The 24807-nt window shown below is 38.9% G+C and overlaps 1 protein-coding gene across 1 annotated transcript; it reads left to right on the plus strand.

The window, feature by feature from the left end:
- Positions 1-9019: 9019 nt before the first annotated feature.
- Positions 9020-23502, plus strand: LOC308132931 (excitatory amino acid transporter 1-like). The gene is made up of 10 exons (XM_080500148.1): positions 9020-9153; positions 9696-9985; positions 10791-10928; positions 17853-18057; positions 18361-18403; positions 19607-19875; positions 19993-20226; positions 20574-20768; positions 21122-21256; positions 21835-23502. Exons 2-10 carry the CDS (start codon positions 9802-9804, stop codon positions 22040-22042), a joined length of 1611 nt encoding a protein of 536 aa, XP_080356274.1. The 5' UTR covers positions 9020-9153; positions 9696-9801; the 3' UTR covers positions 22043-23502.
- Positions 23503-24807: the final 1305 nt, after the last annotated feature.

Raw genomic sequence — 24807 nt, forward strand, 5'->3', positions numbered from 1 at the left:
GTATGTTTTCCTCATGGTTATTATATCCAGGGGTTGTTTTTATTTTCACATGTACTCTCGTTTCCTTCCACAGTCCACAAACATGCTTTTGTTGTAAACTGGTGGCCTGAAATTGCCTTTTGGTCTGAATATGGGTCTGTAAGGTCTCTCGCTCTCTCTTTCTGACCTTTGATGGGTGCAACCGGCCCTCACCTTCTGTTAGTTGGATGGATGGATGGATGGATTCTCAACACCAGGGATACTAGTGAACAATGAATGTGGATGGTCCATGAAAAACGACTGTTGTCTCGGGCCGAGTAACTCCAATTGCTCAAGTAAGTGAAATATAGTTATGCATTCTCTTACAATTCAGTACAGGAGCTGTTATTTATTGACTTGGTGGACATCTGATAGTAGCCGTTGTTCACAATTTCTACCACTAGGGGGGGCAGTGAATTTGCTCCTCAGTGTCTTCACCGTCCCAGGTCAGACGAGCGCTGCAGACAAAAACACTAATTTTAACAAGAAAGTGAGAAGATCGTTGCTATTTAATCATGTTTTTTTTTTATCATTATATAATCTAAGAGGACTTAAAAGAAATACAATTAAAACATATGAATTCAAATTGTGTATCCCAAACATCCATGGCCATACACTCACATGCATGCCTATAGACAATTTCAAGTTATTAATTAACCTTATATGCATGTGCTTGGGCTGAGGGGAGGAACCCAGAGTATACAGAAAAAAATCCGCTGTCAAGAATAACGTGAACTCCACTTAGAAAGTAAGTACATATTTAAAATGTATTTTATATGGACCTGCCCTGGACTCAGAACCACAATGTTCTTTCTATGGGGCAAGGATATAAATCTCTACAACACTCCACAGCTCTATTGAAATTGTTTAATTTATAAATAATTGAAAATGATTTATATTATGTAGACAGTGACACAGTTCCACATGATGTCATTATGCTACTGACTCTGAACATAATGACTTGTGATTCATTTATTCAGAAAGATTAAATGAATCATCCATCATCACTGAGCCAAGGGAGGATTCTCCATTACTGTTAACCAGTCCATCACAGGGGAAAAAGCACAGAGAGGCGCACAGCCATCACACCATTCAGACCTATAATTTGTAATTATTCTATAATTTGCTTTTCAAACATGGAAGGAAAACCCATATATTGAAAGGAGAACGTGCAAACTCCACACCATAGGGCTCCAAAGCCATTGTGATTTTCTTGCTGTGAAGTAAGAATGATTAATATACCCTGGCCTTAATCCCAGGTCAATGCGGTATGATTGGCACTTCGTCTCAGAAAGGTCAAGCTGATTGAAACTGGCATGTGGTGAAGTCTCACATGTGTTCATGTTCTTGTTCATATGTACTTTGTGCTATTGTCCTTTTTTGTTTATACAATTGTCATCAATCACATTGATTCTTTGGAGAGATTGACTTGATTGTTTACAATCAATTGGAGGGTGTCATGTTTGAGGACCTCAGACACGTCTCCCACAAAGACCCGGTCGGGTTTCTGGTCACTCCCTTGGCATCACACAGTACACAGATTATTTGGGGAAACTCGAACCTCATATCAAAGCTTTGTATTGTCTAAGATGATTTATAGTGAAATTTTATACATGTCACCCAGGGTAGTTTACTCCTTTGCAGATCTTTTATTGACTTGTTTTTTTTGTACAGTGTGGCTGTAACAATGGCCTTATTATATCTGCTGTTGATTATAAAGAATATTTTGAATAGTCTCAGCATTGATAGATGGTAAATTTCCTCTTTGTCACTTTATTATGTACTTGACTTAAATGGGTGGGAGTAATTTGTTGCAAATTCTGTTAAAAGTCATTATTAAACCTCAAAACTATCATTTGAGGTTCATGCTGCTTCATCAAGTAGAATTTCCTTGTCTGAGAGAATCTCTACAGGTATGGAAGTTGTAAACCAACCATTATTACTCTTATAAGTCCTGTTTATGCTATATGGTGATATTGGGGGAAATACAGACTTATTGCCTTTGAAGTAAGTTCCTTTTCCATCAAATCCCAGGTTTTTCTTCATGAATTCATGGATGTGGCTCTCAAATTGAGTGAGATTACTGTTTTTAAGTACAACTTATTATCGTGTTGTTGTCCTGTGACTCTGTAACCCTTAATCTCAAAATGACAGCTGTTCCAGTGACACACAGTCCCATGGTCAGACAGGAATAGGTACAATCCTATTTGATTTCCACACAGATTTTCCATGCTTTGATCCTGTACACAAAATGATGAATCGAGGCAGCAACTGATCAGAACTCATTATTTGTGATTTTCCGAGTTTTAATTTAATCATCAATCTCCAACAGGACAATTGTGCAAACTAAGTTACTCACCTAATTATATACAGTAATTCAGAGAAAACTATATATTATAACTATTGAATGTCATTATAGTCGTTCATGGTTATTAAAAAGGCATGTCTACTTGTTTAGTGAATAGGTTGGGGATAGGCACAGACATGCAGTATTCCAACCCTGTTTCAAAACACATGGATATGGATTGTGTACATGTATAAAATGCACATTTATTTTGCAGTAACTCAAATACATAGATGAGCTTAGTTTCGGTCATCGTTACTGCACTCTGCATGAGATCAGCTATTTTCCAAACCATCCAGCATCTCATGCAACTATTTCGGAAAAAACCTGCAAGAGACTGGATACAACACAAGCTTAAGTTATGTCAGTGATGTTTCCTTGTTTGTCGGTAAGGGAAGTCTGTTTTCCTGTGTGGTGAACTGTAATGCTTATGAGCCTGCTCAGTGAGTGTCCAGACTTCCTCTCTCTTTTGTGCTGTTAAACTTTCTTTCTGTCTTTGCGGCTCCACAGCAAAGACATATGATAATATTGTCACTTTGTAGAGTTAAATTAACAATTCTAAAAACGACAATTCCTGAATACTGTGAAAGAACAAAGGCTGAAAAAAACCAATGTTTAGTCCTTGTTTTTACTCATGTGGTGCTATGCATACTAATGCTATTAATTCATATTAATAATGAATCATTATATTAATTTGCATCAATGACAGTTATAGTAATTTTGTGATATTTGTCATCATTTGGGAAATGTCTTTCTTTTAGCATAAATAGTCATTTTTAACTGATTTGCCATGTGAAACTTTGCAAACTTTAAAGTAAAGACAAACAGTGGTACTGGCTCTGTCAAAGTAATTCTCAGGTCTCTCACTCAAATGACTTGTATATTTTCCACATTAAAAAAAACACACTATACTCAATTGCAAAATAAAAAGATTTGAAACGCAAACAAATAAACCAAAAAGCATGCTCTATGAGGATCACTGAATGAGATGGAGAGGGGCAATAAGTACCAATGACTTTTTCTATCTGCAACCACAGAGGGGCAGGGTCAAACTGTACGTGGAGTTTATTTACGCTACAAAGATGTTTAAACAATGATCTGATAAATTGCTTCCAATAAACTAAACCCTGCTTTTAAAATGACATGTGGGTTTTTTTTTTCAACTCTGCATTTTCCAGATGTTTTGGAGACTCGTCATCATTACTTCTTTCCCGCTCTGCATCCAGACGACAAGCCACTGGGACGACGTCCAGTGTGGCCTCATTCAGATCATTGAGGAACGGTGTGTGAACAGCTTCGTCTCCCATCGTGCTCATTGAACAGCTATGAGTGCGCTGAGACCCCTGGTTTTGAAGTCTGTAACATTTGATCCATGGGAAACCCTTGTGCACAATGACGCTGGTGAACAATGGGGCCCCAGTTCTGTTGGTCCCCAGAGGGCCACAGTAGACTGCAGATCTTATAACCTGTCCTGGATACATCCCCCCCCTGGGAGTGGACCACTCCCATCTGAAACTACCAGCCTCTTAGAGCAGCCAGCAACAGTTAAGGTTACACACACTGATGTTGAGATTGAGACGATGTGTTTGAATATAAAATGTGCTTGTTTGTAAATGAGAGCAGTGTGTGCGTGTGCGTGTGTGTGTGCGCGCACGCGTGCATGTGTGCGTGCATGCGTATGTGTTGCCACGATTACTGAAGGTTTAAAGAGTTTATTGAAATCATCAGGTGGTGAAGGAATCCAAAAAGGGTCATCAAATGTTTATATACACAGGGGAAGACAAAGGTTAAACAAACTAACAACAATTAGATGGACAGAGGAAGGACAATAAAGGGATTTTCAGTGTGGAATGACAGGAGAGTATCAAAATAAAATAGGAAGAGATAAAATAGGCAAGATTTGACTAAGACACAGAAGGCGACGTGGCAGATCTAATTCATCCAACAGTCCAGATTGGCTTTTTTTGTTTCAATGCGTGACTCAGAATGTTTGTTTTTAATCTTTTTTTTTTTCATCTTTCATCCAAGCCATGATACAGGATATCGCTGTAAAACACATGCCACCTACAGTCAACAATGAATCAACAGAATGTCAGGGAGCCATAAGATAAACTCATTCTGTTGCACATTCTTTCAGTAATCTGTTTAACAGTGCTGAAACCAGATTGACTATCACACTATTGCTAAACTGCTTGAGAAGCAGAATCTCCCAGATCAAGGAGATTTTAATTGGGCCAAACAAGCAGAAAGATAGCATAATAATCAAAAAAATAAAGAGTACTCAAAAAGTGCAAAGCACTCTGATGATCTTGTGAAAATGCTGACTTTTTTCCCCCCGATGAAATTTGATTCAAAAACCATGGAATATATGAAATCCGACCTGTCTCATTTTTTTCTTGTGACTATTGTCTGTTAAAGCCTCTTTCTTAATGGGCTGCTAAATTCCTACAACTTTTAATATGCATACACTTGGCCTAATAATGTGGATTTCATGCTTACACAATTTTGGCTTTTACTGCTGCAATACTCTTTGTCATAGACTACTGTTTAGCTCTAAGATTAATTATTATAGCTACGCTCACTAAAACAGTGCAACCTTCTGTGGGTAATTTCAGAATAGTTCTTATTTATTACAAAAACAAAAACCTTACACATTCCATGTTGCTCTCAGGATGACTAAGTAAGTTTAGGATAGGATAAACAAAAGTGTAGCGAAACAGTAACAGAGCTGATATACACTTCAGAAAACAGCTCCAGGTAATGTTACTGCCAATTAATACTATTAAGTAACAAACACATTGAACCAGAGGAGACCCATGTTTACATTTTTCTGTTTTACCTGTTCTCCCAGTTTGGTGTATTTACGGTACAAACTTACGATACTGATATCTTTTGTGTATTCCGAACATGTAAAAAACAAAACAAAACATGATTGTTGTTTTTTTGTTCTTCAGTTTACAACACTTGCTTTGCAGTAGAGCCCATCAGCCGATTGTCTTGGTTTGCCCTCTGAAGACAAAGGAGTCTGTTGTGTGTTGTTGCTTGTGGGGATAGCAGTGAGACGGATGCTGTTTGGGTCACTGCGGTGAGGGGTGAGGAATGGTGGGGTGCTGATTTAAATCTTTCCAGATGAGCTGAGGTTTAATGATTTGAACACCAGAGATTTGGGCCTGTCAGATTTAGTAGCACACGCACGCACAAAAGCATGCATGCATGCATGCTCACACAGACAAACACACTATACTGAAAATCCTCTGCATTCATTAGAAAAATCCTGTTCACTGGAAGACTAAGTCATCCATTGGCACATGGGCTATAGTAAAGTATAAACATGGTCACATTAGGCAATTCAACAGTCAATGTCAATGGCTACTGCTGACCACAGATGTGAACCACATAATTGTATGCACAACAATTGTTCTTCCATCAGTGTAATTTGTTTTAACTGACTAAGTGTTTCTGCCATACAAAAGGATTTTATGAGCAGGACAGACTGCACTACTAAAAAAAATGTCACTGCACATAACAATAATCATTCCACTGAAGCAGTGAGGCACACATGGAGGATGGTAATGAAATGCTGACGTGAAAAGTTTGCCATTCGTTTGCCATTTCCACTCATGAATTTTCGGATTGAATTAAAGAAAATACAACAAAATTCTATATATATTTTGGTCTTGTAAAATCACTCATAAATGCTGTTTTGTCTAACTTGGTTGCAGAGAGCTGGAGCCAATGCTGGCAGCTCATCTCCAGTGAAAGAAATCTGCCAGAAATATTTATTTTTTCATATATTAGCCATGCTGTATGACACCATTGCTATAACGGACCAGCTCCACATCCTAGTTGGCTCAGCGACCCGTTATCACCAAGGTGTATCACACAAGGCCACCAGCACTGGCTGGAATTCAGGTCTTTGTTGATAGTAAAAGAACACTTGCTAACAAAACATTTCCTCCTTGGTTTGAATAATTCAAGGGGAGGATTGTACTGTGGCTTGTTAATTTGATCAAACATTATGGACTGAAAAGAACAATGTGTCTCCTTTCTGGTTTCCCTCGGGATATTAAAACTATGCTCCAAATGTCTTAACTGAAGTCCCAATTGCTTTGGCAACCTGAATCCCAGCACAGACATTTTCCTTTGTTATACTGACTTTTGCTTTGAATCGGAAATATTTGGTAAGTCTTTCCATGTCATCCACCACTGCCGTAACTGTTACTCTTATGGTTTTGCACTAAAGCTTAGTTTATTATTTTTATTTATCTTCTGTACAAACAAAATCCTATCGGGATAGCCAGTGATTAAAAGTGTGGAGAGGAGCTGTTCAGTGCTTCTGAGGCCCATGGGACAACACATTGAGAACACAGCACAATACAAAACTGATAATCACCTTTTGTCCCCTTACAATAATTATCCAAGAATCCTGCAAGGTTGATCATTTCATTAATGACCCTGTGCCCTGGGCCCAGTCAAGTTAAGAATAATGACTTAGCTGTTTGAAGCATGTGCACCTTTTTGCAAAACCGATTGCTTGTTCTACAAACTCTTTTTTGTTTAATTAACAAGAAAAAAAAAAAGCTAAAACATACTCATCTAGACACTATGCCACCAAATTCTTATCAGTATTGCTGTAATGTCACTTGTGTTGATGTGATCAAAGCAGTGACAGCTTATTGTCTAATTCAAAAGGTCTACCCACAGGTTCTAAGAATAGCACATAGACTTTAGGATGCTTTCTGATATCAAAACATGGATGACTACTCAGAGAAAATAAATTGTTCACTGGTAATAAGCGTGTCGATATCTCAAATGTATTTCTCCTGAACTTATTTGTTAGCCATACCCCGTTGTAGTAGTCTCGCCTCAAAGATAAAATACACACAGTTAAAGTCTGTCTTGAGTTTGCACCATCACATGCAATCTTTATTTCTCCCAGTACTCTGGTTTCTTCACACACTTAAAGCATACATTTAAAACAAATTGGAAATCCGATATTGCCAGTAGCTGTGATTGAGAAAGAGTGTCACTGCCTGTGTGTGTGGTGGTCTATCCAGGGTGCATTTACCCTGTCTTCTTCATTCATATCTCCAGTGTCCCTCATTTAAATGAAGCCATTTCGAAGATGCATGAATGAATGAATGACCTCAGTTCTTCCAATTCCTCAAACAATCTGCTATTCTAAAGGTTGCAAACTAAGCTAAACCAAACTCTTGCACACTGAACAATTTGCAGTAACATGAGAGACATGCAGATTTTTCAGCTCCTGTCAACAGAAGTAAACTGTTGGCTGAATTATCTTCAAATTCTTGGAGCAACCGAGAGCCAGAGAGGGTATGTAATTTCAGTGTGGTCACATAAAGAATGAGACAATCTGTGTGAGTTTGTGTGTGTGTTTTGAGCGTGCACGTGTGCTAACGGCTGAAACATTTCACAACCCTGTTGCCATACATAGATTCCCTCGCAATGAGTCCGAAGAGATGCCATAACTTTTCTTCTCTCCTCTTTTAACTTCTTCAACCCATTTTCACACACATTGCCATACATCTTTTTGCACTACTTTTGTCTGTACTTCCCAGTCTTGGTTTTCAACATTTTATACTTAATAATCTATCTTCTCAACATTTTTGTATTTGACTCTTGTGGTTTTATTGCTGCCACTGAGGTTTCTGTTTGACATGTCACTGCTGCTATCACTGTGTTTTAACATTCCTACAGAGTGACAATAAAGTACTATTCTATTATATTCTATTCTCTTCTCTTAGTATAAATCCCATGGCACTTGCCAAACTGAACTCTTGAACTGTGCAGCCAAAATACATTTCTGATTGGCCTTACCTACCCTGTGAAAAGCCTGGGTAGTCATTATGTTTTATGGATCAAATGGTCACAGTTGGACAGTGAGTGAGCTCACTGGCTACCATACACCTCTCACTACTTGCACACACTTGTTTCTTTCATATTGCGAAGTTGAGTACCAATCTTGCTTCTGGCACTTGGTCAATATTTACCTTCTCTGTTTAGCTCCCCACAAAAAAAAAAAAAAAAAAAGTTTTTTCCAATGGGAGAAAGCACAGCCAAGTGGACTTTGTAAGCATTAGGCCTATACGCTCAAATAGAACAAAAAAGTTAAACCAAAACTAACTAGTGGAATGTGTACATAAGAACAATTATGAATGGGTAATCTGCTTCCATATTTATTGATGGCTAACGCTTTTTTTCTCGTTTTCCTGCGTATAGACTCACTCTGCAGGAATCTGCAATCAGGATGAAGCCACCAAGCGTGAAAACCTATTTGAAAGGGACAGAGGAAAACAAGAAGGTCCTTTCTCTGTTTCCTGCTTTGGAAAGCTCATTATTCATGAACCCCCCCCCCCCCCCCCCCCCCCTTTCTGTTGTAAAAGCACTCCCTCTCTGTACCCTTACTTTCTTTCTATTTTTCTTTTTTTATTTCCTCCTCCCCTCTATTTCCTCACCTCCTCAGAAATTCACGCTGGGCGAGGGACTAGTAGTTTCTCTCTCCTGCTGTGGCACCGCCTCCTGTCTCTCACTGGCTCATTCACGGTCTCGTCTCCCCCCCCCCCCCTCGACCGCTGCTGCTCCTTTCCTTTCCTTCTCTCCTCCTGCTCCTCATTGCTGGCTGTTCACGGCAGCCAGCGCGAAGCCAAAGAGCGCATCTGTCCTTCTCACACTGGCCAAGCATTTTTAACAAAAAAAAACCCCAGAACTTACACGCTGAAAACCTCAGACATTACTCCAAAGGAAGGCTTCTCTTCTCTACGAGGCTCAAGGTACAGAATCAACTTCAAGTTTCTGTTGTTTTTTGCAACGCATTGGATCATTTGACCAGTGTGTGTGTGTGTGTGTGTGTGTGTGTGTGTGTGTGTGTGTGTGTGTGTGTGTGTGTGTGTGTGTGTTTGCGGTACGAAATCTGGAAATCTGATTTTCAACCCAAACTGTACACGTGTGTGTTGCAGAGCACACAAGGGAAAATGTCCAGTGTTTCACAGCTGCATAGTGGTCTCACTCAGAAAGCTTTGATTGCCAGAATCATTGAAGTATTGTGTGTTGGTGGTGTTAATGTGTAGTTGAGAATGTTTTGGTTTTTTATTTTATTTTTTTTATTTGCAAAACATTCTCACCAGATGCTTAACGTTTATATATGCAGCATATATGTATTTTTTAATTTGCAATGTTTGTCAAGTTTTACAATCAAAAGATAATGAATTGACACATTTCATTTCAGGTCTGATTGAAGTGGAAGTGTTTGGTGTTCTTCTCGTGTTTTTGTTTTGTTTGACTAACCAAATTTTTTTCTCCCTCTCGTTATCAGGAAAGTTTTAACATTCAAACCAAAGAAGAGGTGTGACAGAGAGTACTGGAAACTTGGGAGTCAGGTTTCTGCAAGTTGGTAACTGTTGTGAGGAGGGAGTGCAGCTATGACTCAAAGCAATGGGGAGAACCCACAGAGGACTCAGGGGGGTCTCCGCCGGGTCCGAGACAGGATCCAGGATCGATCACTGCAGGCCAGGAAGCGAGTGCAGAGCATCACCAAGGACGATGTGAAGAGATTCTTCATTAAAAACGCCTTTGTGATCCTCACCATTATTGCTGTCATCATTGGTAAGTGTGGAGGTCTTCTAGGAAATTGTTTACATTTCAGACCCTGTATGGACACGAATCTCTTAAAAGTCGTGTACTTTATTTCAGAGGTGATGTTCTTGTATGTACCATTCAGCTTGATTGAAATCTGTAATTAGCAATTCAACATATTTTCTGTCACCCCAAAGAATCCTACCCTCTGTGGTGGCCAAAACACCAAAAGCAAGCTAACACAATTCACCGGATGGGAAAACAGAAGAGCCTGAAGTGAGCAGCCTGGCCTTCGCCTGGCCCTCTGGCTGACCTCTGACCTGTCACCATTAACCTTTAAATCTTACTCAGCAGGAAGAGGCCAGGCCCACCTACTAAATGCACTTTTGCAGCCCTGCTGAAGTTACACCATGCCATGACAAAAACTGATTAAATCGGGATACTTTGTCACTTCAGGCTGCTAAATCCGTCACCTGGACCTGTTGGTGGGTCAGTTGGATGAAGTGTTTAATGATACCAAAACAAAGAAACTACACCCATTTCATGCCCAAATGCAAATCTAAAAATAAACTAAAATAGGAGTAATGGTCATTGCACAAATCTTTTAAGTTGAACCCTTTACCCTTTATACCAGCAGTTGTTCATGTTTACACCTCATATGTCACATGCTGCTGCGTCTTACTCTAAAGCTCCACCTTCCCCATGACTGTATGTTCCTCCAAAGTATTTCTATAGTATTATTACATCATACACATGCTGAATTGTCGATACAGGGTCTTGTCTCCTCATGTCTGGGATAAAGTTTCTGTGTGTTGTCCTCCTCTCCACGCTGCAGGTATAGTCCTGGGCTTTTCCCTGCGTCCGTACAGAATGTCCTATCGTGAAATAAAGTTCTTCTCTTTCCCTGGAGAACTGCTCATGAGGATGCTTCAGATGCTGGTGCTGCCTCTGCTAGTTTCAAGTCTCATCACAGGTATTCACAGCATCACACTTCAAAGTGCAATCAAAAGCATATTTCATTTGTTAAAATCATATTTTGTATGGTGCTGTTCTTTCTCAAATTCAAATCTTTCCAGTGAGAAATGGACACACTTAGTCAGCCCTCCTGTGTAAGGAAATAATTGATTCGTAATGCTTAGAAATACACGACGGGGCATGCACACAGCACTCCCACATACTCGTCTCAGTATTTCTTCAAAAAAGAGTTTTATGGTTAGGGTTAGTCATTGTGTTTCTGCCTTTCATATGATCAAATATCTAAAATTAGCCCTTGCTTCATATTGTCAGTTGCTGCTGGTTTTGTTCTAAATTTAACACCTTTGCTGCAGCTCCCAAAACATTGTCTCTCACCCACACATCTGCTGGACATCTGTATGTGTGTGTGTGTTTGCTCCACATGGCTCCATGGCTCTCTTCACCTTTTGTAAAATAGTAGCCTCTAAAGAAATAACCCCCTGCCAAATAAAGTCTACTTCACTATCACCTGACACAGTATTTCAAGTATCTGGGAGTAGAAGTGCAAAAAACTTTTTTTTTTCTTCTTTTTGATACAACTCCTACAATAGTTGTTCCAAAAGCAACTTTGATAAGTGTGTGCTGTATAAATGAAAAACATTCCTGATACTTCATTAAAAGTTTTATTTTATTTGGCTCCATTGATCATCAATGAGCCCCCTATTCACACAGTGTTTTATTAGTTTTAGCATTTATTTATTCTTTTAAAGTCATGCGGTGGGTTAAAATGACCCTGTGAGCCAGAGAGACAGTCAGAAAGTTGCAATTGAATTTTCAAATCTTGACCACATGTGTCACACGTTGGGTAATGGTAGTGAATTATACAAGGACCAAAGTAGCTCAAGTGAAATACTATAGAACTTGTGAAGTATTCGTTTTTGATCCAGTATATCTGGAAGTGAGTTGCGTCACTGGATCACATTCAGTCACAAAAACACACCACTGGAGGTTTCCAGTTGACAATCCAGGTCAGACGCCCGAGTATTGTTCCTTCTGGAGGCAAATCAGTTTGTTATTAATTGCAGTCCCGCCTTGTTAGAATTGTTTAGGTGCATGCGGAGAACATGTGAGTTTCTCAAAACAGGGATCAACAGTGCTGAAAATAATGTCCAGTCCCTGAGCAATGACTGATGGGGAAAGAGGCCATTCTCCTGAAGGGATGACAGGGACTGATAATGACCTGCTTTGTGCTGCGGTGAGGCGTAGCGTCTGACCTCATGTCACATGACCACAGCTTCAATGTGTGGAAATCAACAGAGTGCTGTTTTGTTAGTCAAGACTCGACTGTGTACAGTATATATGCCTTTAAGCAGGTTGCTTGGTGTTTGCTGTGGACTTGACAAGATGAGAAAAAGCCAACTACTACATGACCACAAGCTCTCTATTTTTAAACATCTGAATGTAGTTTTCTACAACTTAGTAAAAGAGATAAATATCTGGCAATTAAAGTAAAACATTTTTTTTTATAGCTTTATTATCTAGCAGCAATTTAACTCTGCAGCTTCATTGAAATACATATGCACTGTACTCGAGCACAAAGCTGATAGTTGCATGTTTCTATGGAGCAGTACCCATCTAAACATACATTAACCCAAAAGGCACAGGATATACAGATGATTGGCTACAGGCAGATACACACACACACACACACACACACACACACACACACACACACACACACACACACACACACACACACACACACACACACACACACACACACACACACACACACACACACACACACACACACACACACACACACAAATATATATATAATATTTGTTCTTTTTTTGTCATTTTGTTACTCTCTGAATGTGACTAGAATAAATTACTGGGTTGGTTCAACTTGAAGACCTGTATTCAAATTTAATTAGGAACTATTTCTGATGCATTTTGACCGTTCGACCGATATTTTCTGGAAAGCCTGGTGAACTTTCACCGTGATAGTAAACAATTTTCTGTGAATGGCATCATATCCATCTATAAAACATCTCTATTGTTTCTCTTTCCAACCCCAAAATAAGTTTTTGTGTTTTACTTCTGTGAGACATAAAACTGACCAATAACATGTTGCAAGCAGAAGGTCAAACCCACTATCCAAATAAGCCAGTTTTCTGCAGCATAATCAGATTTCAGTTCAGTTGAGTTATCAAAGTCACAACAGAAATTTAACATTACTGCAGCAATAGAATGCAAAACATGTTGGAAGTCATAGTAACAGTAGCAATAAAGAGTGTTGCGTTATTCTGTGTAAAAAGCACACAGACGCAGAATGCCAGTACGTGCGCCAGAAAAGATTTTTCCACTTTGAAAACAGTAAGACGGGAGAATAAATCTTCTTATTAGATACACCTGAAGCACATTTTTCACTTTTTCCAGATTTTCTGCTGAAATTAATACCACTTTTTTTTATCACATTCGAGTAGTTCTCTCTGTAAAAATTCCCACAAAGATCTTTTTTAAAAAAAGAAGAAAAAAACTGTTTGACAAACGTAGCTGAATGTTTATGAAACACTGTGGCACTGGCTGCTTCTCTTGACTTTCTCATTTTATCCTGGGGCCCTCAGCCTTAATGTAATTGTGGTAAGTGCTATATACTGAGCCTTACATACCTGAGTTGAACATGTTTCAGAGCATTAGAACATCACAGCTGAGTTCCTATGACTTGTTTTCTATGAACACGTAGTCCCATTTGCAAAATGACAGTCATGCTTCCAAGACTGAATAGAGCTTCTGTTTGAAATCAGTGGCCCTGGATGGAAAGGACTTTCCTTTCAAATGACGCATTCTAAAAGTGAAAATGAATTGGCAGAAAACTTGAGCAGACTCCGGGGGGGGGGGGGGGGGGGGGGGGGGGGGTACTGAAAGGTATATTGAATACAGAAGAGCCTGGAAAAGTTAAGAAACACAGAAAGCAAGGCCATCAGTAGGGCAGACAGGAGCCCGGAGGATCAAGGATTATGAAAAGGGGGGTTTCGTGAGAAGGAGAGAGTACAAATAACTCTGAGGTTCACAATATCTTTGTTACTGTTACTGCATGAGCTCAGTCTCTCGCGGAAAAATGCTTCAATTGGACCCTTTACATGCCTTAAAATCTATACGTCTTTCTTTCATTTCATGGTGAAGAATGAGAGTCCGCCCCCGGGTATTTATAGAGTAGTCAGACGGGACGAGACAGGGGAAGTAGGTGGTAAAAGAGGAAAAGGATGGAATTAGAAGAGGTCACCCTCAGGCAAGTTTTAATGACCTTTTTGGGAAGGGAGAGTAAAGTGAGAAGACCAGGCCAGAAAAGATACATGCTTTATATTTCAAGTCAAATTTAGAAGGGTAAGCATGTCCAGGTGGCTCAATATGTTTTAAACATGTAGACTGTTACTCAAGACCTCCTACCATAACATTTTATGAAAATACCTAACAGTGTGTGAGAGATATTGAATTGACATAATAGCATGTCAGAAAATAAAAGAAAATATACCTGCTGAATTATTTTGTTAATTCAAAACACAACCTTATTTTCAAATGAGAAAACATTACACAATGTTAACATTGTTAAAATGTAGTCTGACAATGCATGAAAAGGTGCCACACGTCTTCAGTTAGATTGAAATTTTAAGGACATTTGAGTCAATATGAAATGTTTGCTGCAGTAAATACACTCAATGAACCACCCAAAAATGATTTGCAATCCATTTGAATATTTTTGTTTTCTTTTAAATCAAGTTGCTGTCCAATCAATCAACAGATCAGATCACATGGCCCATTTCCTAAACCTACAGCCAACTGTTACTACAGTATAGGCCTCAGGGTAAACCCTGGACAACTTGTCAGTCTATTGCAAGCCAAACACAAAGAGACAGATAACCAGACACACCTCTTCAAATACAAGATTTTGGACGGTGTCGAGAAAACCAATGGAGCAGAAGAAAGCCCACTGAAAAACTGAAAAATTCCACACAGAAAAGCTAAGAAGCCAAGCATGGATTTGAACCAGGTGTTCTCTCGCGCTAACCACTACACAGCATATAAAGGTAGATGATTCAGAAAATGGATCGTCAAAGCATAAGAGAGGGGTATTCTGCTTGTGTCCCGCGTTTCAACTCCCCCCCCCCTAAGTGGGCCTGCTTGCGTTTGATGAACATTCCCAAAAAGAGAAAGAAAGTCATTCTCCTTGTTCTCCTTCAATCTCTGTTCTTTCAGTCTTTTGAAAAGATGGGATTGGTGAGGCTGCATCCGTTGTTGCCTGGACAACAGGCTGGAGATCATTGTGTGCATGTGGGGCTGACTAAGTCAACAAGTTTTCCCAGGGCTGTCAGAAAGGAAATGGGTGGAAAGCAGGAGAGAGGGGGTGAGGGTGGCACTGAAAAAGGATTGCGGCAATAAGATCAGTGTTCATGGGAGAAAAAGATAAGGGAGGTGAGATGTAGGGTGGGAGAAGAGGAGGGGAGGGGAGGGACAGAGGTAATAAGGGGCTCCCTGAGACATGGGGGTATAGGCAAAGAATTCGGGTGAAGAAAATGAGGGAGGGAATGAGAACAAGGGGATGAAGAGGATAGAAAAAACAGGAAGAAAGCCAAAGTCTTGAGCATGTTGAGACAAGAGGACCAAAGAGGGCCAAAGCAGGGGCAGCGAGTACCAGTGCGTACAGTTGCGCACGTTGTAAGGATACTCTTTAACAAAGTGTATTCCTTCGCCCTCTAAAATCTTGGTTCCGAATTTTTCACATCCTTGTGAGTGGTTAAAATGTAATCATTAAAATGCCTGTGTCCCAAAGATGTCACAATCTGTGCTCTGACTAAATGAGATTACTCCTGAAAACAATGCAGCACATAAATGCTTCAACCCAGTAGCATCTACAGTATGTGCTGCATTTCATGTTTCTCTCTTGTATCATTTACTGTTAGTAAATCATTTTTGAAAAGTGGTCAAACTTTCTGGAGTGAGGTGGCAGTCTCTTAATGTTATCATAGACAGGGATATGAGTTCTACGGGTTCTGCTTTTCAGCTCAATCAGTTTGCAGGATGAAAACCCAGCTCAATGGAAAACTCTTACAGTAGCCGGAGTTAAACTTCATAAGTGGTCTGTTACAACATTTTGAGTGTAATTTTCTATTTGGTGTAATTTATGGCTAAGAAGATCTCGGCACATTGTTTACAAAGGCTTTAATCATCACACTGGATGGTTAAAAATCAACCAACATCTAACATTGACTTTAAAACCGAGGTGAAGTTCAATGTCTAAGGTTTCACAGTCATACGCTCAAACACACACACACACACACACACGCACACGCACACGCACACGCACACGCACACACACACACACACACACACACACACACACACACACACACACACACACACACACACACACACACACACACACACACACACACACACACACACACACACACACACACACACAGTATATCAAAGTACCACATCTGAAAGAGACAAACATCTTCTCCCACCACACAAAGCCTGCTTTTCCTCTTAGCGCCCGAAATGAAGATAATGGCCATAATTGAACTTGACACTGTGAAAATATAGCACCATTATCACTTCCATGCCTATTGAGGCAGCATGTCTGTTTCCAAACCCCAGTTGATTGAATGGCTGTTTTTCTTTCTGCCACCATTATTCTATCTAATTTTAATGCTATTAAGCTGTGGAGGATGGTGGAGCGTCCAGGCTCTGAGAATCCTTCTCTGTTATTGACTAGCAATAAACTGTTTTCTCCAACATCAGTACTTCACTGAAAACCCGGCTTTCCAAAACTCTTTCTTTTTAAATCTCAAATTCATTTGTGGTTTTTAATGGGTTGCGAGTAAATTCATAGTATCTGAGCTTTCTGCTAGGCACAGGAAGAAGTGAAGCTTTTATTTGCAACTGGATCGTCAGATTTGCCCTGATTCCTCTTGCAACATATATATTTTTTCTCTCCATAGAAAGTCACTCTATGCTGTTTTGTCCCAGCTACTCTAAATGCTTCCCTGTTCAGGCAATGTAGTAGACACATTTCTTGTTTATTTTTACCCATTACACAAACATTACACAAACATCGACCTTGTACATCGAACTGTAGCTGACATCTCTGTTCTCTGTGTTCACAACAAACAAATGTCACTTTTGATGCATCAGTACAGATAATTCTATTTTGCACAATTGCACAGTATTCTGTCAACGAGAAAATGCTCCACGGGACCTGTGGCGACATTTCAGATAGCTTTTGAAGAGTTCATCCAGCTGAAATTTTAAACGTTACCCATAAATGGATGTAGAATATGTTAACAGATTTGGCGTGTAAGATCTTCCCCTGGGTGCTTTGCACAGTTAGGTTTTGTTTTTCCGCCAGTAAAGGTCAGAGTCAGATTGTGTTTCCTGCTCTTTGTTGTCGCAGATAGTAATTCAGATAATCCAGATGGGTGTATCCCACATAATTATTGTACATCACTTTTCCTTGGATGACTGTTCATATAGACAAGAAAAATTGAGATATTAGAGATATATTTTGAACTTATGTTATGCAGCATCTTTAGTTCTTTCCACTGAAAACCAATTGTATACATGTATTTTTTTTTAAATACAAATATTATAAGTAAACATTGTTTGAAATGTGTTAGGCAGACAGTGAAATAAATGCTTGATGCAGAAATTGTTTATCGCCTGGTAATAGGACTAATTTACACAATACCCAGCTGAGCTCTTTATTTTTTTTAGCACGTTTGCTACACTGCGACTCCCTCTACAGGAATTCTTAGAACATGAACATCTCTCCATGCTTCTGGCCATAAATACAATTGCAGATACCAAATATCTGGTTCAATCTTGTTCCCCTCTACGACTGATGTATGTTCGTTGACTGTGTGCAATTTGTCCCCAGGGATGGCGTCACTGGACAGCCGAGCTTCTGGTAAAATGGGTATGAGGGCAGTCATCTACTACACCACTACAACCGTCATTGCTGTGTTCATCGGTATTGTCATGGTGCTCATCATTCAACCGGGAAAAGGCGCAAAAGACGGGTTTGCCAAACAGCAGCAGATAGAGCAGGTCAGCGCTGCTGATGCCTTTCTGGATCTTATCAGGTATACTCCAAGAACCATGTAGTTTCTCTTCCATCAACAAAAAAGAAAAAAGATCTCACTCACTGACTGGTCCTCTTTTGATCCTGATCAAACCTGATCCTGTTTGTGGGTATTCAAAGCAGGACATGAACATTTGTGAGCTCCTGAAGGTGTAAATTATTTCAAAAGGCCTCAGAAAAGCAGTGCAAGGTTTACATTTTTTTTTTTTTGCTGACATGCATTTGTAACTGGAAAGAACAAAGTTATTCAATAACTGATCAAAATGTGGTGCTTTTTTTCCTTTTCTTTTTTTTTTTGCTCTAGAAACATGTTTCCTCCTAACATCGTAGAGGCATGCACCAAGCAGGTACCTCTCCCACAACATACTCTCTTCTCTTCATGTCGCTGTCACATAGAACCCTTGGTTCCTTTATTTGATCATTGTGTGGTTTTGTGGAGTTGACAGGTTGCTTCTCGGTGAGAGAGATTTTTCTTCTTTCACATTTTTTTTTTATTGCATATTAATTTTTTCATACATAGGCCTCAATTTCCAATCCACCTGACATGGTAAATTAATTTAAAAAATGTTTTTGTAACTGTAGGTGGTGTTCTATGTCTAAAGATTCCCCTTCTGATAATATTTGTGGCTTGTTCTTGTACAGGAAATACATCATTGTTAAAGTTAAAGACCCAGCAGTCGCTTATGATTAAGTCAAGCCAAAGCTAACTAACATAATTGGCTATTTTACATGTCATTGACAACATTAAGAAATGCATGGATACAAATATGTTGGAAGAATTTAAAACATTTCATACGGTCCACCATAAAATTCTCGTCAAAACTTCACAAATATGTTTTACATTTGTTTTTCTGTTTGTTGTTCCTTCATCCTGTGCTATTTTTATTTCCATTATTGTGATTTAGAAATGTTTATTGATTCAAAAACAGTCTCTCCTGCACTGTTTGATTCATTCTTGTAATTGTGTAGTATTTTTTTTTTTCGTGGATAAAGGAAAAAACAAATCTCAATTTTGGGAATGAATGTAATTTTGGAAGTTTAGATATTCCACTAAAATAAGCAAAACAATTGCTTCAGTCATTCTTTCCTGCTCATGTTTACAACCAACCCATGCAATTTTGATTTAAGGCTCTTATCGTAGTAGCACTGTCATTTCCCAGTTTCTCAGGATTTCAGGTGATTTTATTTCATAATGTTATATTTAATTGTTTATTCACTCCTCCTGTGGGTACCCTGCAAAAATGTTCCATATTTACAAGATTATACTATTTACATTCTGGCTGTTTGAATTTCAAGGTCATTGTGACCTCAAAAAACAAATACGTGGCGACAATTCAAGAATCCACATGCTGTTTTTCTCAGGATTTCACACAAGGCGTTTTTCCATACTGGCTTTTACTTTTCAATTTTGCAATGTTTAATCACTTCCTATACTTTTTTGGACAATATTCTTCGATGGTACGACAGAAAGTGGTCTCTCTTGTTATGGAAATCATAAATCCGCTCATTTATCACTATTTAACAAGGTGTCTCTCATTTCAAATGTCCAGTTCAAGACACAATACGCCAAAAGGATAGTTCACATCAAGATGACGGTGAACGACTCAATGGTCACACTCAACGGCAACCAGAGCATAACAGAGGAGGAGCTGATCCCGGTACCCGGGGCAGTTAATGGGATCAATGCCCTTGGCCTGGTGGTGTTCTCCATGTGCTTCGGTCTGATCATCGGGAGCATGAAGGAGCAGGGTCAACCACTAAAAGACTTTTTTGACTGCCTCAATGAAGTCATTATGAGACTTGTTGCTATAATAATGTGGTAAGTCACAGAGAGAGAAAAAACCCCACATTCAATTTAACATGGATAAAGGTATAAAAAAATTTAATGTACTGTACTGTAAGTACTATATCTGTATAACCATCCTTTCATCCACAGGTATGCCCCGATCGGTATCTTGTTCCTGATTGCTGGTAAAATTGTCGAGATGGAGGACATCACCACCATGGGTGGGCAGCTGGGATTGTATACAGTGACAGTCGTTTCTGGCTTGCTTGTTCACGCCATCTTTGTCCTGCCAACGCTGTACTTCATCGTCACCAGGAAGAACCCCGTGGTTTTCATTGCTGGGCTGTTGCAGGCGCTGATCACTGCCCTTGGAACATCCTCAAGGTATGATGACTAATGTGTTGATAACAAATAATCGCACAAAAAGAGAATATGAAAAGGAAAGCACACAGTAAATAAACCTTGTTGCTGTTCTTTCAAATATCTTATGTGAGGTCATGATTTTTTTTATTACAAATGCCTTGCAATTATGGCAGAAAATGCATTTTATAGAATTGCTATCAGTCATTTGGAGGTTTTTTTTTCAAATTTAGAATTGTTTTTAATGCAATAGTAATACTAACAGTTCAAAGTTTTCAGTCTTTGGTTTGTTGACTCCATAATGGCGGTAAATATTTATAAGCTGCAACCTCTGCCTTGCCAATATCTTTCCTCTTCACCTGTCTTCTCAGTTCAGCCACATTGCCAATCACTTTTAAATGTCTGGAGGAAAACAACAAGGTGGATAAACGTGTGACCCGTTTTGTGCTCCCTGTCGGCGCCACCATAAACATGGATGGCACAGCTCTTTATGAAGCTCTGGCGGCCATTTTTATTGCTCAGGTCAACGATTTGGACCTTAACTTTGGACAGATTCTCACCATCAGGTATGTGATACATAGTGTACTAGTGTTTTAACTTTTAAAGTTTAAATATTTACTTTTTATGGGTTAATTCACTATTTCTATGGCTGAAACACAAATCCTCCTGAAAGGACTTAATTCAAGAAACTGACTTCAATGAAATCTGGATTTGCAAGGGATTCGCAGAAAGATATTTCTGTTACAGTTTCCTTTCATTATGACAAGAAACTTAACCCAAGTTAAGCATTTCCAGGCCTCTTATCTACAAGTACAAATTTCTTCCCAATAGTCTCACTTTTTGGCCAGTGATGACATTTCTATGTCTAAAATGTGTCTGTTGATAATTTCATTAATCTTTTTCCATTTTTTTCTTGAAGTATCACAGCCACAGCAGCCAGTATTGGAGCAGCTGGAATCCCTCAGGCAGGGCTGGTTACAATGGTGATCGTGCTAACATCTGTTGGCCTGCCGACGGACGACATCTCTCTGATCATCGCTGTTGACTGGTTTCTGTAAGTAACAACTATGTCTTGTTCTCGGTACCTTATTTTCGTAAAAAAAAAACAAACAAACACACACCAAACACCAAATAACACCATTTTATGTTTGAGTGTGCAAACATGAAAGAATTTTGGATTTTATTGTGAAAAAGAAAAAAGGTTTATTCTTAGGAAATCATAGTGACATTGGATGAATGTAATAAAATTCCATCCAGAAGCTTTTTTTTGGTTGTGCTGTTCACACTCAAGTGGATTACAGGGTGGCTTCCATAGACACTCCCATCACATTCCATGTCCCTCCACCCATCTGGTTTTTATTCAGTCAGCAGCCAACCGCTGTGCAAAGCCCCGCTTCCTCCTGTCGACTCACTGTGTTCATGGTGGTTCCCTTTGTGCGATTAAAAATATATCCCTCAGGATTCCCCGATTATTTTTTTTTTTTTTGCAAACACATATAGGGAAATCTTTGAGCATTTAATTTGACATGTTTTAACAGAAGCTGATTGATCTTGTTTAGTCTTGTGTTTCATTCCTTCTGGTTATGTCTTTTCTGTTGTACTGTTTTCATTGGGCCCTGTTGCTCTCCTCAGGGATCGTTTGCGCACCACCACCAACGTCCTCGGCGACTCCATCGGCGCTGGTATAGTGGAACACCTGTCCCGCCATGAGTTGAAGAAAAAGGACCCCGAAGTAGGCAACTCGGTGGTGGAGGAGGCCAACAAGAAGCCGTACCAGCTCATCTGCCAGGAGAACGAGTACGAGAACGAAAAAACTGTCAACAGTGAGACCAAGATGTAAGGCCGTGATATTTGCTCAAAGCTGCACAATAGTTTCTGAAAGCCAGTGCACTGTTTTGAAGCACTCGGAGCCTTTCTGAATGTTCAATCCTCTATCTCACAAGATTTTGATTTTAAATGAAATGGATCTACAGAGACAATATATTTCTGCCAAATAAGTTCCACTGATGTGCGAGGCCTCCCTCACCACACACTGCAGACATGAAATGGATCGCATTGTTTTGAGGTTGGTTTTTTTTACGAGTTTATGCTGAGATACAATATGCCAGAGGCTGGCAGCTGTTTACGATTAAGAATGAGTGGTCTGCAGGGCAAATCTAATTGATCTCAGAACTGTGATGGTTAATCTCAACCACTAGAGGCCAGTGTTGTTGTGAATCCTAATATCACACACATTTTCACTGGCTTTGTGTTCTTGATTTTGTATGTGGAAGAAGTCAGTGAATCTCATCTGAAAAACAGTATATATCATATATAAAAGGGCTATTCAACATTTTTGTGCAGACATCTCTGAACCTTTATGTTTTGATAAACATATTTCACCTTAAATAAAGAATGCTGTAAGTTACCTCAATGTCTGCACGTTAGTGTGGCTGAACTGTCCAAAGCAGCTTTGCTTTATGTCTGTCCAAAAAGCAACTACAGCTAAAACTTGTGTCAAAGTTAAAAATGATTATGTTTTGGCAATTCTTAAGCTTTTTTCCATTATGATATGTTTTCCCTCAAATTATGTTAACAATCACAGACAAATTCTCTCAGCCTCACACTGACCTGTGAATTGGCTTCGATGAGAATCTAATTTATCATAAGAGTAGATTTTGAGCATTTCGACCAAAAAAAAAAAAAAAAAATGCACCAAAAGTATGAACCAAATTTCTATAGTTTAGTCAAATTATATGCAAACACAGTGGTACCACCAACACGGGCATCGTATTAAAACATTTTGATTACAACATTCACATGTCAGCTTCGAGTACCTTTTATTTTTTCTATTTTACATTAAACAAGTTAAATGGAAGGTTGGATGTATAATTGTATTTTTGTAGTCTGCTCAGTTTAGTTTCCATTTCAGAGATTGCACCACAAGGCTTGATATCGTAAAGTAAAATCTAATTTCTGTCTTTTTTTCTGCTATCTGCTGTTTTGTTTCAATATCTAGTTTTAGAACATGTTATAACAAATGTAACATTTACATAGTAATTTTTTTGTATAGAAGAGTCATTTGAATATAGTGTGCGTGTATAGAGAATTGTAGATAGAATATGTGTATTAATGTAGATTTCTAATGTGAAAGTTGCTTTACTATTGTACATGTAAAGATGTTGTAAAAATTGCAATTACCAAACCAATCTAACAGTTTGTCTAGTTCTTCTGCAAACCAAACTCTGCAAATGTCAATGACCTTTTTCTTTTTTACATGAGGAAATGGGGTGATTCCTTTGTTTACAGTTGCTGGTGTCTCTTTCGATGTGTGTGATTATCTTATGAATTCATACATGCACACATGTACAACTGAATAATAGTAGATTTATCTTGCATCAATCTTTTCCAATAAAAAAGGTCATAATTTTATTCATCATTTTTCAATCATTTTATCTATCAAAATCAAAACAATGTTCGAATTCTAAGCTCAGATTTGTCAATTTCTTTGATCTCTTCTGATATAAGAATGTTTTAATAATTCTAAACGTGCTGAAGGCAAATTCTTATAAGCTATTCATACCTACCTCGTGACTAATTTTTGATTTGGAAGACACAGAAAACTGCACAAATTGCATCAGTACTGCTCATCACATCAAATAGATGTTGAGGTAGTTCAAGACATTTTAGTTAAACATTCTTCACTCAAATTAGATTTGTTTTTCTTTTCATCCCATGGGTTTCTATCCACTAAAGTTTTTCTTTCCTTACAGGGAAATATCCTACTTATGTCCCATCACACTGTTGGTGTGATGGGACATAAATGGAGAGAGAGAGAGAGAGAGAGAGAGAGATGGACATGGAACACATTTATGGACATTACGTGGTTTCAAGTCCACAACAATATTAGTATTTTATTTTATTCTTGTTAACTTATTTAGTTACTTATTTATCGCCCTGGTCCTTTGTTTTATTTTCATCTTCTAGTTAATTATAGGCTTGGGGACCAGCAAAGTAAGCTTTTCGTTGTACGGTGTTAATGTCTATTTGTCTGTACATATGACAATAAATATCTTGAATCTATTGACAAGTAAGAAAGGGCTAAAACCTTTGCCAATTAAAAAGTCAACAGAAATACAGAATACAGTGTTCTATTGTTGAAGGCTTTCACAAACGTCACAATTGTGCATTTCAGAAGTTTTGGAAAATGCATTTTGACACTTTTTGCACCCAAAAAGTTGAAAGAAGTCAATCAATAGATGGATCAATTCTTGTGTAAGTGTTATAAATTTAAAAAAATATATAATTTTAACAGGATAAAAGATGATGTATGAGGTATTGCTGTGTTACAGATATGTGAAGTCTGCTAGATACCCATAGACTTAAAAGACCTAAGATAATAAAAGCAAACTGTTGCAGATTGTTTATTGTGCAGAATAAAGCAGACTTTGGCGTTGTTGTGCAGAATAACGCTGTCCTGCACCGCCCCCTGGCGGCCCGCCCGCGGAACGTCGCGTGGCATTTTGTTTGGCGCCGATGGAGGGAGTCACTCCTGAGATCTTTGGTCAGTCAGACGGCAGAACTTCCGGTCGGCATTTTGTTCTACGAGAGGAGAGCCTCTTGATG

This window comes from Blennius ocellaris (genome assembly GCF_963422515.1).
Source record: "Blennius ocellaris genome assembly, chromosome: 7".
Lineage (NCBI taxonomy): Eukaryota > Metazoa > Chordata > Actinopteri > Blenniiformes > Blenniidae > Blennius > Blennius ocellaris.